General features: G+C 39.0%; 1 protein-coding gene across 2 annotated transcripts in view; it reads right to left on the minus strand.

The window, feature by feature from the left end:
- Positions 1–13987, minus strand: part of ITPR2 (inositol 1,4,5-trisphosphate receptor type 2) — a 435712-nt gene that overhangs the window by 321770 nt on the left and 99955 nt on the right. For both annotated transcript variants that reach the window (XM_033117018.1, XM_033117019.1), the window contains exon 10: positions 729–773. In XM_033117018.1, the coding sequence (XP_032972909.1) occupies positions 729–773 (45 nt within the window). The remainder of the gene's footprint in view (positions 1–728; positions 774–13987) is intronic.

A 13987-nucleotide genomic window follows, 5' to 3' on the forward strand; every position in this document is an offset into this window, starting at 1 on the left:
GCACTAATACCTACCAATTCCAAAAGGGGCTACTAAATTCTTCAGAAAATTGATTATAGACTATGTCTATTTTATATCAAAATATCTGGCAAAATTGCTTTTTCGAAAAAACAAAAAGCCATTCATCCAGGTTTTAACTGCATCACATCAAATCATACTAAATTTCTGAATTTTGATTAAATTAAATCATGTTGCCATCATATTCTTTACAAATGATGATGAAATGAGCAGGGTGAATATTCATAAATATTTTAATGAAAATTGGCTTTAAAATAAGATTGAGGTGTTTTTTTTGAGTAGCACACTTTAGAATATCAGAAAAATCAGTTATCTAGCTGTTTGATGCTTCAATATTTCCCTATAAGTAGAAACCAGATTATTTTGAATAAAAAAGGACTGTCCTGTTGTCCTTCTTTAATATCATGCCATAATTCCATTTCTCCTTCCTAATTTCTATTCACTTCTGACAACATCTCCCAGATGTTAGTTGCTTTTAGCACTCAATCATAAATTGTAAGGTGCTCGAAATCTCCCTAAATACCCATTATTGAATATCTTCATATAATCTAAACCATATTATCTTTTGCCTTTTACCTTTAATCCACAGCCTCTACTCAGAGAATCTCAGAGTCCCTAGTCTTGAAATTTTCTATTAACTTTTCAATTTGTTCATATAAAATATAAACAATATGCTTAGGATTTGGGGGGGACAAAACAATTCCACTTACCACATTTTTTCCTTCATTTTGGGCATCTCGATAATCAGGATTAAGCTGGAAAACAAAACAAGACTAGCTTTTAATTGCTATCAAAAGCATATTAACAAAACAAAGGATCTTTAATTCAGTTCACTATTGTTTCCTTAACTAAGTTTAATATAAAAAGAAGTTAAGAAAGAAACCAAGGGTAAACATCACAATTTAAAACATTACCTTCAATCTCTAGTAGCAAGAGACTGGAGCTAAAATGCCAAGTTTATGGCCTTTTTTATAGAAGAACAGTTGACATCTTTGAACAAGTGAGAGCGGACAATCCTATCCCCTCTGAGGTAGCATTCAAGAGAGTTCATTATTTTGAATACCTCAAAATCTGTCATTGACCAATAACTCAGAAACCAATTTAAAAAAATAGACCAAGGAAAGCTGTAGCAATGATTCAAGATTATGCTCCACAAGCTAGACACACAAGAAAGAAAAAAAATCAAGTAAAAGAGGAGCAATATATCCATCTATAACGGAGATGTCAGCTAAGGCATGAGGACTATTGAAACAAACAAGAGCACGTGTCTTTGGGCTTGGATTGTGGAGTTGAGGGCATTCTGATGAGAAGGATGCGTTCTGCGCATACTGAGTATTGGTCCACGCATTTCCAGCTGGTAAGAATACGGAACTCCTGACTCCCACCTGACGACACAGTCTCAAAGGGATGTCTTTGCTGCAGTGAAATAACTAGCTCATAATATGTAAAACAATAAATTTATAAGGTGTTTTTCTCAAAATAAGGAGTTGTCCAACGGAATTTAATCATTTTAATGTAAATCAGCTGGTCTATTCGACAGGCAATCTCAGGTAGTTCAAGTCGCCACTTAAAATGTAAGGTCAGGAGTCCCTCAAAATGACACTTAGCTACCGTGTTTCCCCTAAAATAAGACCTCGCTGGACCATCAGCTCTAATGCATCTTTTTGGAGCAAAAATTAATATAAGACCCACATATTATATTATATTATATCCAGTCTTATACTATATTAAAATAAGACCGGGTCTTAACATTAATATTTGCTCCAAAAGACGCATTAGAGCTGATGGTATGGCTAGGTCTTATTTTCGGGGAAACACGGCAGTAGCTCTGAGTTGCTCTGAGGAGGGGCAGTTGCCCCTCCCAACTTACCACTAAATATCAGTGAAAGTGCTGAAAAAGATAAAAAGCAAAACAAAACAAAAACCTCTCAATTTCACTGAAAACTAAGGCTGAAAAACAACCTAAACCCCCAGTCTTCAATGAACTGACAGTAATTAAAAAGCAGATGGAGAAGAAGCAGATGACTCCCCAGTTTTTATCTCCTGGCATATCCATGAAATGTTAACCTCATTTCAAGCTGATGGCCACGTGAACACAGTTAAGAGGATCCTTGCTGTGGTTCCCACCAGTGTTTGTCCTCTGATGCAGAGATTACAGAGGGTTTACCAATTGATGTTGGATCTGCCGGCATTTTCTGGGTGTGGGCCGGGTTCGTGTCTCGTGAGACTGAAGAATGGAAACACGGACCAGGGAGAGGCAAAATTTTTTAAAAAGAGTATAGTTTATTGAAAGCAAAGGGTCAGAGCTGCCGAGTGGGAGGGGGTCCCGAATGGGGGTGCCCAGTGACTGAGGCAAAAGCTCTTACTTTTTATACCTTCCCTTGCCTGCATGGGGAAGAGGGCTGGAGCCTTTTAATTGAATTCGTCTATCAGGTTTGTCTTGTTTGCCCATCCTGAAGGGATTAACGAAATAACCCATTCCTATCTATCAGATCTGCTCCTTTGTCAGGCCAAAAGGGATTTGAGATAATTTATTAACCTTAAGGCATATTCTCATGTCTCTGTCCTGCACTGAAGGAGACATTCCCGGACCTGGAGTTGCAGGATATGGTTGTTTTTCAGTTTATTCCACCAGGGACCGCCCCCTCTGTCTACCTAGCAACAAACTAAGTAACCTGTCTCACAACCAAAAACAGCAGTGTTTCTCTATCACTGGGAAGCTGCAGATAGGCTGAGCAGGAAATTGTTTGCCCAGTCCTCTCATCCACTGTCCCACTACCTATCTCTATCTTCTCATGACCACAAAGATGTGACAAAGCTCACAAAGCAAATGGACAGAAAGTAGAGGGAGCAGATGCTGGCAGAAGGCTTTCTGAGAAGCACTGCCTGAAGAAAGAGGAGAAAAGAAAAAGAACCGTGGCTGCTCTTTGCTGGAATTGCACTGCATACGTAATAATATAGAAATAGCAAAGCGATTTGAGAAAGAAGCAACTGCAATCGAGCCCAGGTACACAAGGCCAACATCTGCTAGAACTTGGAACTACACGGGGAATGCGCCCTTCAGTCCGCCCTGCAGCTGAAGATTTAGAAAGAGGATTGAGAATAAAAATAGGGAACAAAAGGACCATCCATTCAACCCATCTGGTTCTGCACAGAGCACACTTGTCTGAGGATAATAAAGAAGGGAGGGAGGAAGGAAGGAAGGGAGGAAAAAATAACATGGGACTGATTAAAAAGTATGTTAGGAGAAGGTGAAATTCTTTCTCAGAGTCTTTCTATGGTATGATGCAAAAAAATTTTCTGAAAACGGTTTGGCATATTCAAAGATGTACAAGTAAACATTATGTAAAGACAACAGAATAAGATGAACAGCTAAAGGGCCGGCCCGGTGGCTCAGAGGGTTGGAGCACAATGCTCCTAGCCGAGGTCACTGGTTCGATTCCCACATGGGCCAGTGAGCTGCGCCCTCTACAGCTAAGATTGTGAACAACGGCTCTCCCTGGAGCTGGGCTACCGTGTGCTGCCAGGAGTGCTGCTGTGACCAGCTCTGAGCAGCCAGTTGGCCACTGACTGCCTCAGCCGGGGGGAGTGCAAGGCTCATAATACCACCATGGGCCAGAGAGCCGTGTCCTACACAACTGGACTCAGAACAACGGCTTGAAGCGGAGTGGGGGAGAGAGGCGGAAGAAGGGGGGAAAATAAATAAATAAATCAGGATGCTTATTTGGGGAAAAAAAAGATCAACAGCTGAAAACATAATATAAAAATAATAATATAAAAATATAAAGAATTATGACAAGAAGTTAAGGAGGATTTCACTAGAAATGAAAACGTAAATACAAAATTAAAGTCCATGTTGGCAATAATAAAAAGCATAGTAGATGCTACAGAAAATGAGTGAAGGGATTAATGAAATAACCCATTCCTATCTATCAGATCTGTTCCTTTGTCCGGCCAAAAGGGATTTGAGATAATTTATTAACCTTAAGGCGTATTCTCATGTCTCTGTCCTGCACTGAAGGAGACATTCCCGGACCTGGAGTTGCAGGATATGGCTGTTTTTCAGTTTATTCCACCAGGGACCGCCCCCCTGAGGATAAAAAAAATTGAACAGCTACCCCTCAATACAAAGGAAAGGTGTAAAGAAATGAAAATTAGAAAAAGAAAATAGTCATGGAGGACCAGAGAAGGGCATGTCAACTAATAGGTGATTGGTGTACTCAAAACAAAGAGAACATAAGTGGAACACAAGCAATAATCAAAGATAACAGAAAATAAAGCTTTCATCAGCTCTTGAGGAAAGAACTGCGTGTGCAGAGGTCACCATATTCCAGGAAAATCATCTGAAACAGACTGACACATTCATATGAGGACAATGAGGGGGTGAAGAAAGGAGGGAAAACAATGGTGCGGACATAAATAGAGCCAGAAATTAGGCTGAGACAAAAATGCTTATCATGCAACAAGAGAATGGGTAACCAAATATGGTATATTCAAACAATGGTGTACTGCTCAGCAATAAACATGATGAGCTGCTGATACACACAACAAGAAGTTGCCTGTTCGTGCTAGGTCAGCAACTGGGGAAATTTGAGGCTAAATTAGTTCCAAAACGGGATTATCTTGCTTTTGGAATCCAAGAATGAAAGGCAGAAAGCCAAAAAGATAGTTAATTAACCGACCTCCTGTCTACTGATTAATGAAACTCAAAAAGACAATCTTTTCAGATGGGTAGTAGACTTGTTGGGGATATCACTTTGTGAGGTGTGTACAAGTATAATCATATATATATTGTTTTGCACCTGAAATTAACAATTAAAAACAGACACACTTTTATTTGGTAGTAATAAAAAAGTTCCATAGTGCCTGGGTGGGTTTATTCAGCTCTTTTAGTCAAGTACTACTGTTACAGACGCTGTAACATAAATTCATGTGGGGACGCTATGATGTATCCATAACTAAAATGTCTACAGAAACAGGAATTAATGTACCTGAGTCAGACACAAATCGTTTATGCCCTCTTAAACATAGCTCATATTCTACCCCAAAGACAACACTACACTCTAAAATTCAGCCTTCACATCCAGAGGGTGCCAAAAAAATGTATACACATTTTAATAAAGGAAAAAAACTGTATTCAAATTGTAATACTCAATATATACCAATAACAAAAGATGAATACAACTCACATTTGACTTCTGCAATTACAAGAGGTGCTCAAAGTGGTTACCATCAGCGTCCAGACACTTCTGATTACGGCGAACTACTGCTTGAGCACAGATAACATCTCTTAAAATGTGTCCACATTTTTTTGGCACCCCCGGTATTGCCCCCATTTAGGATCACCCATTTCAATCCCTGCGAAATGTCTGTGGAATTGAATTCCAGACGGTGCTCTGTAAGGAAATGACCATGGGCCTTAGGAGAGGTCACCTAATCGCCATGGAACTCAGAATCCTCGTCTGTAAAAATGAGAGAGGTCTATGGCTAAATCCTAATCAGAGCAATACGTCAGTAAATTACACATATGCGTGTCTTTGACAACAGTACTAAAGATGGGGCTGATCAGTTAGATTTTGCCTCATCTAGTGTCTCTCAGGCTGCACTGTGTCTTTTTAATAATTAATTTAGGGTTTTGCTTCAGTAAATTCACTGAAGTGCTAGTAATATATAGTGAGGAGGGAGAGGAAAAGCAACCCAAATAAATCTATGCCTATGTGAATTCACCAGTACTAACTACAGGCCAAACAAATATATGCTTTCATATGTTTTACTTATACTGCGGCTTTCCTTCTCTAAACAGAATAATAGCAGTAATTAGTAAGGTAAGTAGACTAGGGGTGACTGAAAAAATGTTATTTCTAAAAAAGCAGATAAAAGACACAGTCGTGTGGAGATTCCTGAATCGTTAAGACTTTAAAGAAAATATTTCCTATGTTAAAAAATAAATTAGAGGGGCGGCTGGTTGGCTCAGTTGGTTAGAGCGCGGTGCTCTTCACAACATGGTGGCCGGTTCAATCCCCACATGGGCCACTGGGAGCTGCACCCTCCACAACTAGATTGAAACAACTACTTGACTTGGAGCTGATGGGTCCTGGAAAAACACACTTTAAATAAATAAATAACTAATCTGGCATTGGAGAGAGTGATCTAATATGCTATTCAATAATTTATTTACTAAATATTAATAGAGCATCTATAACGGGCAAAACACTGTGTGGCATATGGTATTCTAGCAAAGACAAAGAGAATACGGCCCCTGACCACAAGACCTTACAATCTAGGAGAGGAAATAAGACATAAATACAGTTATCTGTAATACAAAACAGAATGTGACAAGAGATAGAAGACAGGAATGAATAATTTATAAACAATATAGGTCAGAGGAGGGAGGGATCTTTGGTGGGCAAATTTATTCAAGAATAAATTCAGGGAGAAGGTAGCATTTGAGCTAAGCCTGGAAGGATGGATAGAATTGTAATTGGCAGAGAAGACGGAGTGCAGAGGACAGGCATTGCAGGGGAGCGAATGCCACTTAGGTGAGAAAATGAGACTTGTTCAGAGAAGACCCATAAATGTCATTTCTGGCATACTTTTTATATGCTTTTTAAAAGTTAATCATTTCCTTTTACTATTGTCCTCTTAGAAGGGATTCTAAACCCTACTTTACAGATGAGGCACCTGGGGCACATTAAGTGAAATATTCTGGTGAGTGGCAGGGTTATTTGGAAGCACGGGGCTGAAGGTTCCAAGCTACACCTAGTAGTTGCGATAGCATGTGACTTCCTTGCTGTCCCCACAAAGAAGAGTGGTGTGATGACCCAAGGCCAGCCCAGACCAGTGGGGCCTTTAAACCATAGGCTACTGGGTCTGCATCTTCAGAAAGATTTTGAATATTCTTGGGATACTATCTGTAGAAACAGGATATTAAAAATCCTCAATTGGCTACTGTTAGTAGGAGATGGAGGATGAAAGAAGCAAAGTAACCAAGTATGGTGGTCCAAGTAAGAGGCAGTAGAGCACCAACAAAAATCGTAATGCTGAAATGGAAAGAAGAACAAGAATGCAGAAGATTTTACACAGAGTCAGAAGAATCTAAATGCGTAAACTGAAAGAGAAAAATACATTTATCCTGACTCTCAAGTTTTTAACCCAGAACTAAGAAAATGCACTATTTTGTGAGGAAACAATTCAATTTTAGGTATATTTATTGAGTTTCAATGGCAGCGCGATATCTGAGATCAAATTCATGGACCACTGCAGCCACTGGAGTGAGTGATAGAGAATATAAAGAATAAATACCCACTACTAATCTTTAAAGGGAGCTCTCACTTAAATGGACAAAGAGGACGAGAAAGAAGACACGTAGAGAATATGACAAGTCAGAACAGAAAAGTGGCAGAGAGAGAGTGATATCATAAACACCTAGGCAGTGAAAGTCATGAGTATACCACAATCAAATGAAAGAGAACTGCAACTTCCATCTAACATAAAGGCGAGAAGCTGATTGAAACTTTGTTTAAGTCCACAATGTTATCCATTTCCTTACAAGAAAAATGTTACTTTTTATAATGAAATTTGTTTTGATCTATTTCTATTATATATGACATTAAAGTCATTAAATCATCATGTGCGTGTTTTTAAATGATTTTAAATGTATGTTCCTCTTTCCAATGATTAGCATTTCAAAGCCAATCTATCATTCTGATTGATAAGGTTAGAAATGAAAAGAAGGGAAAAATAACATTTACTGAATGTTACATGTGCCAGGCACAATTTATGTTTTGATATGTAATATTTATATGTTTATATGTGTGCATATAGAGTCAGGTATATATCTGTATTATGTACATGTACATACATACACGTACATAAAAACCCTGCCCTTTTCATATACTGTGACTGATAACATTTGATAGAAAACTAAATGTAGGGATATTTAAAACTATAGCCCTAACATTCATAAGATTCAATACCATTGTATAGGTTCTTGAATACTGCTTTTAACTAATTAATTAAACCCAAACACTACTGCACAGTTAGGAAATAAGTGTTTACTGCCATCTGGTGGAAGTTTTGCCTATCTACAAACAAATAAGCAAGTTGAGTTTAAAAAGGCAATACAAAATCTTTAACAAGAAAAATTATTTTGCACTACTCGATCTATCTTGTTTCATCAAAAGTTACTGCTTTCATAATATACAAAGAATGAAAAGGAAGAAAGCAGCAGATCAGAAATTGTGATACTTGACTTATAATTCTTCCCACAATTGTGGAAGAACTATTCACTGAGCCTCTCTTATTAGCATATTCAAAATATGATAAAATTACTTTCTCCCCATAGATATAGTTGTGAACTCTCCTACACCAATCAGATGATAAGAGGAAAAGATCTATGGAAAACTGGCAAGGAGTGTGCTGACAGCTGACAACAGTGGTGTGTATTAAGGGCAAAACTATATGGTTGTATTCCTTTCCCTCGTATCACCTAATTACATGTAGGGTCCGCAGAAATTGATATTATTGGGAGAGAGCCAAATAACAATGTACTGTAATGCATTACCTGATGAAGTCACAAATGCCTTTATTATCTAATTCATAATTAAATACTTTGTTCTACATTTTGTCCATGGCTTTCTAGCAGTATATATTTCTCGAAAATAACATCTTGAATTCTCAAAGCAATACTGATGGAACCTCTAAATTGAATAAGGGTCCATTTCTACACCTTGATTCACTTTAGTATCTGTGATATTGTGAATTACAAGAATTGTAAATTTTGTCTTTGTCCCCCTTTCTAGCACAGACCTTTTAAAACTCTTGTCATTTCCAAAGTGTACAGGTGTCTTTTGTAACGTTAAAAAGATGACTTTTGGAATGCCCCTAGGTCCCCTAAGGATGGAGGCTAAGATTACAGGATTGGAACTTTCAGTCCCCCTGACCTCCTGGGAGAGGGGAGGGGTTGGAGGCTGACTTGTTCAATGGCAGATTATTTAATCAATCATGACTACGTAATGAAGCCTCCATAAAAACTCATGAAGACAGGGTTTGGCGAGCTTCCCAGTGGTGTGGTGAACACGGAGATTTGGGAAGGGTGGTGCCCTCAGAGAGAGCTCTGCACCCTTTCCCCATACCTTGCTCTATACATCTCTTCCATCTGGCTGTTTGCAGGTTACATCCTTTGTGATAAACCAGTCATCTCGTAAGTAAAATGTTTCTCTGAGTTCTGTGCAAATTGATAAAACCCAAGGAGGAGGTTGTGGAAACCACTGATACAAAGCCAGCCAGTCAGACGCACAGGAAACAACCTACGCTGCAACTATATAGCATCTGAAGTGGGGCTGGTTGGAGGGCAGTCTTGTAGAACTGAACACTTAACTGGCAGAACCTGATGCTACCTCTGGGTAGGTAGTATCAGCATTGAGTTGAATTGTAGGACACTCAGCTGGTATACAAGAATTGCCTGTGTGTGGGGAGGGGGGATCTCCTCCTGACATTGGAAATTTGGATTTCAGAACATCCAAAACATCTTCCAGAATAAAATCTAAATAGTGTTAGATCATTGTTCTAATTCCTAAATGTTTTCTACAATTCACCAAAAAAAAAGGGGCTATGCATAAATAGCGTGCAATTTATGTGTTTTGTCTCTATCATTAGACTACAGAATCTTCAGCATATCAAATACTGTGTTTCCCCGAAAATAAGACCTAGCCAGACAATCAACTCTAATGCATCTTTTGGAGCAAAAATTAATGTAAGACCCAGTCTTATTTTACTATACTATAAGACCCAGTCTTATATAATATAATATAATGTAATATAATACCAGGTCTTATATTAATTTTTGCTCCAAAAGATACATTAGAGCTGACTGTCTGCCTAGGTCTTATTTTCAGGGAAACACGGTAGTCTAATTTTCATTGAATAGTGCCCCCTTCATTTCTTCACAAACAATAGGCTTATTACATTTTTCTGAATAACTTAGCCACCCAGTAAGTACTGCTCAAATATAATATCATGCTTAGGAAATATATGTATACGTAAATTTTTATGTGTTTTTTTCTCACTTGTGCTTAGAATTAAGTTTGCAGCCCTTTAAATGTATTGTGAGATTTATCATGATCACCTATAGATGTCAACATTTTAAACATTATACAAAACCAGTTACCTCAGATGTGTACGTATGATGGAAACAATTGCAAAAGAGGCATCAATGTCCCTGTGATTGAGTTAATATTATTCTCTAGATTACAAACTCTTAGAGGACAAGGACCAGATGTTAACTACCTTTGGTCTCTTCACAATATCAAAGCAGAGTTTTAACCTGGCAGGCAGTCCACAAATGATAGTGCAATTTCAGCATAATGTACACCAGGGCTTCTCAACATCAGCACTACTGGTATTTCGGGCTGGATGATTCTTTGTTGTGGGGGCTGGCTGTCCTGTGCATTGTAGGATGTCTAGCTGCATGCCTGGCCTCTACCCACTAGATGCCAGTAGCTCCCTCTCTCCAGCTGTAACAATAAAAATGTCTCCAGACATTACCAAACATCCCCTGAGGGACAAGAACCACTGAAGCAGGACAAGTCTAGCACTCAACTGAAATACCACCATTATCTTGTTTCTAAACTTTGAACAAAATAAATCGCCTCTCTAAGCCAGGGTTTCCTTTTCTGTAAAGTGCAATGATTGGATTTACAACTTCATAGTCTCTATGATTTATCCATTCAATCATCCAGTATTTACAGAATGTGGTAAATTAAATATCACTGTTCTAGATACAAGGTATCCAGTGGTGAGCTACTAAAATCCCCACCACCACCACCACCTGTCAGTTATCTGACTGACAAAGAAATACTGGTTCTGAATACTACTACTACTACTAATAATAATAAACACTACTTTGCATTTTCTCTCCCCTTCCTCTCCATAAAAATGAAGGGACTTAACACTTACTGAATTCCTTTTATGTGCAGGGTGCTGAACAGTTCCTATCTTCTTTCATTCCAAAATAACCCCATATAATATATATTACCACCTTTTCTACACACGAGGGAACCAAGGTTCAGAGAGGTTAAATATTTACTTGGAGTCAAAGATTGTGAGCAGTATACATGAGATTGTTTTTTTCCCACTACACTAGGCTCTCTTTACCACACTGGCCAATATAAACACCATAAACTCAAAGGCAATTCAAGAATTACATAATCCAATTGACCAGGAATGCCTCAAGCACATTAAAGTAATATTTCAGATTATAAATATGCATGTTGAGAGTGGAAAGACTGAGGGAAAAGAGTAATACACTGGCAAATCTTGCCCTTCTGATAGGTATTTCCCTTTAATGCAAGAACAGCTCAGATTTCATCCATTTTATTTTCTAAAATAGTCTATAAAAACCTATCTAATAGGACTCTTACTTTCCCTTTATTACTCTGTTTCTCCCCTCTCACAGCAATGATATGAAAACTCAGTCTACACTTACATCCATTTGCTGGTTTCCTCATCATTCCGCCACCCCTGCATTCTGGTTTCCACTATAAATGCTCTCAATAAACTCACAAATGACCATGTTCTTGCCAAATGCTATAAAAGGCTTGTTCCTAACCTTTTCAACAGTACTCCCCCGTTTTGAAACTCTATCCTCCTTTGCTTAGCATTTGTGATTCAGCCCATTGGATTTTCCAGTTGCTTCTCTGACTTCCCAGGCTTCCAGTCTTTTGTCCACCCTTCCACGATGGAGTTCCTCATGGTCCCATCACTCTCCTCATATTCGCCGATCTCATCCATGCTAGGGGGACCACATCTATTTCTTCAGCCCTCACCAATCCCCAAACTTCCAGAACTTGTGAAACCTGTGCCTATTTGGCATCTTCACCTGGACATTTCACAAGCCACTCCAATTAAACATATTCAAAATTGAATGGATTATTTCCCTCATCAGCTTTGTACCTCTTCCCATATTTCCTAAATTGGTAAAAGACATTACCAGTTCTCCAAAGCCCAAATCCTACTCCTTAACCCCTAACGTTCTATGAATTTCCACTCCATTGATTCTATGTCCTAAAATTGTCTCCCCCTTCTTGCCATTAGCAATGCCAACCCCTCCCTTGGTTCACGTCCTCAGAATTCCTTGAAAGGATCATATCTTTGTCTCCTATCTGGTCTTTCTGCATCTAAATTCAGTCCCTGCCAGTCACTTCACAAAGGCTCCAGAGTAGCTCTGTCCACTAGAACCTGTCCTGTGGCGACAGAAATATTCTGTAACCGCACTGTCCAATATCGTGTAGTTTCGGAGCAGCCTGAAATGTGGAGAGTGTGACTGAGAAAGTGACTTTCAAATTATATTTAATTTTAATAATATTTATTTAAATGGAAACAGCCAACATGTGGCACACATTGGACAGTGCAATTCTGGAGTGCTCTTCTTCAAGCACAGATTTATTTAGGGTGCCGCTCTTTCCTTTAAAGATAAAACCATTCTCCTTAGTTTAATAGGTGTGGCCTGAAAAAGTCAGCCGCCCTACCTTTCTGGCTGCACTATCCTGCCACCCTCACCTTCCAGCATCACTTCCAAACTCACACATATCCTATGTGTGATACACATACGTATCATACATGTGAAACTAGTGTGTACAATACTAGTGTGTCCACTTCCTTGCCTGTGTAACAGCTGCCCTCACTGCGCTTCCTCTCTCTCCCTATCCGCCTTACTCTTCCGTCAGGCAGCTCCTCCTCTGGCCCCCGCACCATTCCTTATACTACCCAGCACTTCTACCTACGGTTCTTTTGCACTTCAGTGCTTCTGCATAAGCCCGCTGTGGTTCATATTGCTACAATACGTTCATCATCCTGTACTGGGAGCTCTTGAAGGACAGAAATTAGATTTTTCTACCATCACCGGTGTCTACCACATGTTTGCAAATAGCTGTCCAGTCCTAACCTCTAAGGTTAACCAGGATAAACTTCAAACTTCATTCCTGTTACTAATTAGATGAAATCAAAACCCTTCATTCAAAATCCTTTCTTTTAGCTGAAGCCCTTTCTTTTAGCTGGCCTCTCTTTTTCACATTGTCTACATATGATTTAAACATTCCATCTCTCTATGTCACCTTGGCAACTTCTACAAGGATTGTTCTTTTATTTCTGATAACCTGTGTCTGGTACTTTCTTTCAGAACCATGGAAAAGTTCACCCCACGCCAGAGCCTTCTTTGGCTGATCTCACACTAACCCAACTCCACCTGCACATATAATCAGCCCTGCATGAACTTGCCTGCTGATGTCCATGTCCTTTTTTGTATGCTGCCTTCTGAACTAGAAGGTCAGTTCTTGAAGGGCAAAGACTGACTCCTCTGCTTCCTTCTCTATCTGCAGTGTACTCTACCGTCCTATGCACTTATCAGGCACTTAAGAAACATGTATTAACAAGTGTATAAAATCTTCAAGATGATGTCTGCTGTTTTTATGAATCCCAAAAATAATTGTTCCCAGCTCTTACATTTTCAACATCCCAATATGTGTGTCAGACTTTTTAAGTAGTATCTAGATATTAAAGGTAAAAGTGAACATAAAGCCATGGAGTCTTTTCTCCCCTAGCAAGAAGGGTATAATAAAGCAAATAATGCGAGGAAGATAACCACTCCAAGTGTTGAGAACGCCCTGAACTCAAGACATGAATAATGCTTAAATTCAAGACTTGAGCATTTTAAAAAGTAAAATGACAAAAGGATAATCATTGTTCCACCTACTGTGGAATTGGAATTAGAAATCAATTTTTGTATCAAGCGACTGTCATCACTATGATCCTGCCACAGCTCTGGACACTTTCACCCCAACAGGACAAGCATCTGAGATAAGACTGTGCCAGGATCTTGTCTGAACTTAGCTGACATATGAAATATAAAACCCCAACTGACAGATGTCAGCATTTTGAGGCCATGACTTCTTCTTCGATGTCAGAATACAAC

The sequence above is a fragment of the Rhinolophus ferrumequinum genome, chromosome 10, assembly GCF_004115265.2.
Source record: "Rhinolophus ferrumequinum isolate MPI-CBG mRhiFer1 chromosome 10, mRhiFer1_v1.p, whole genome shotgun sequence".
NCBI lineage: Eukaryota > Metazoa > Chordata > Mammalia > Chiroptera > Rhinolophidae > Rhinolophus > Rhinolophus ferrumequinum.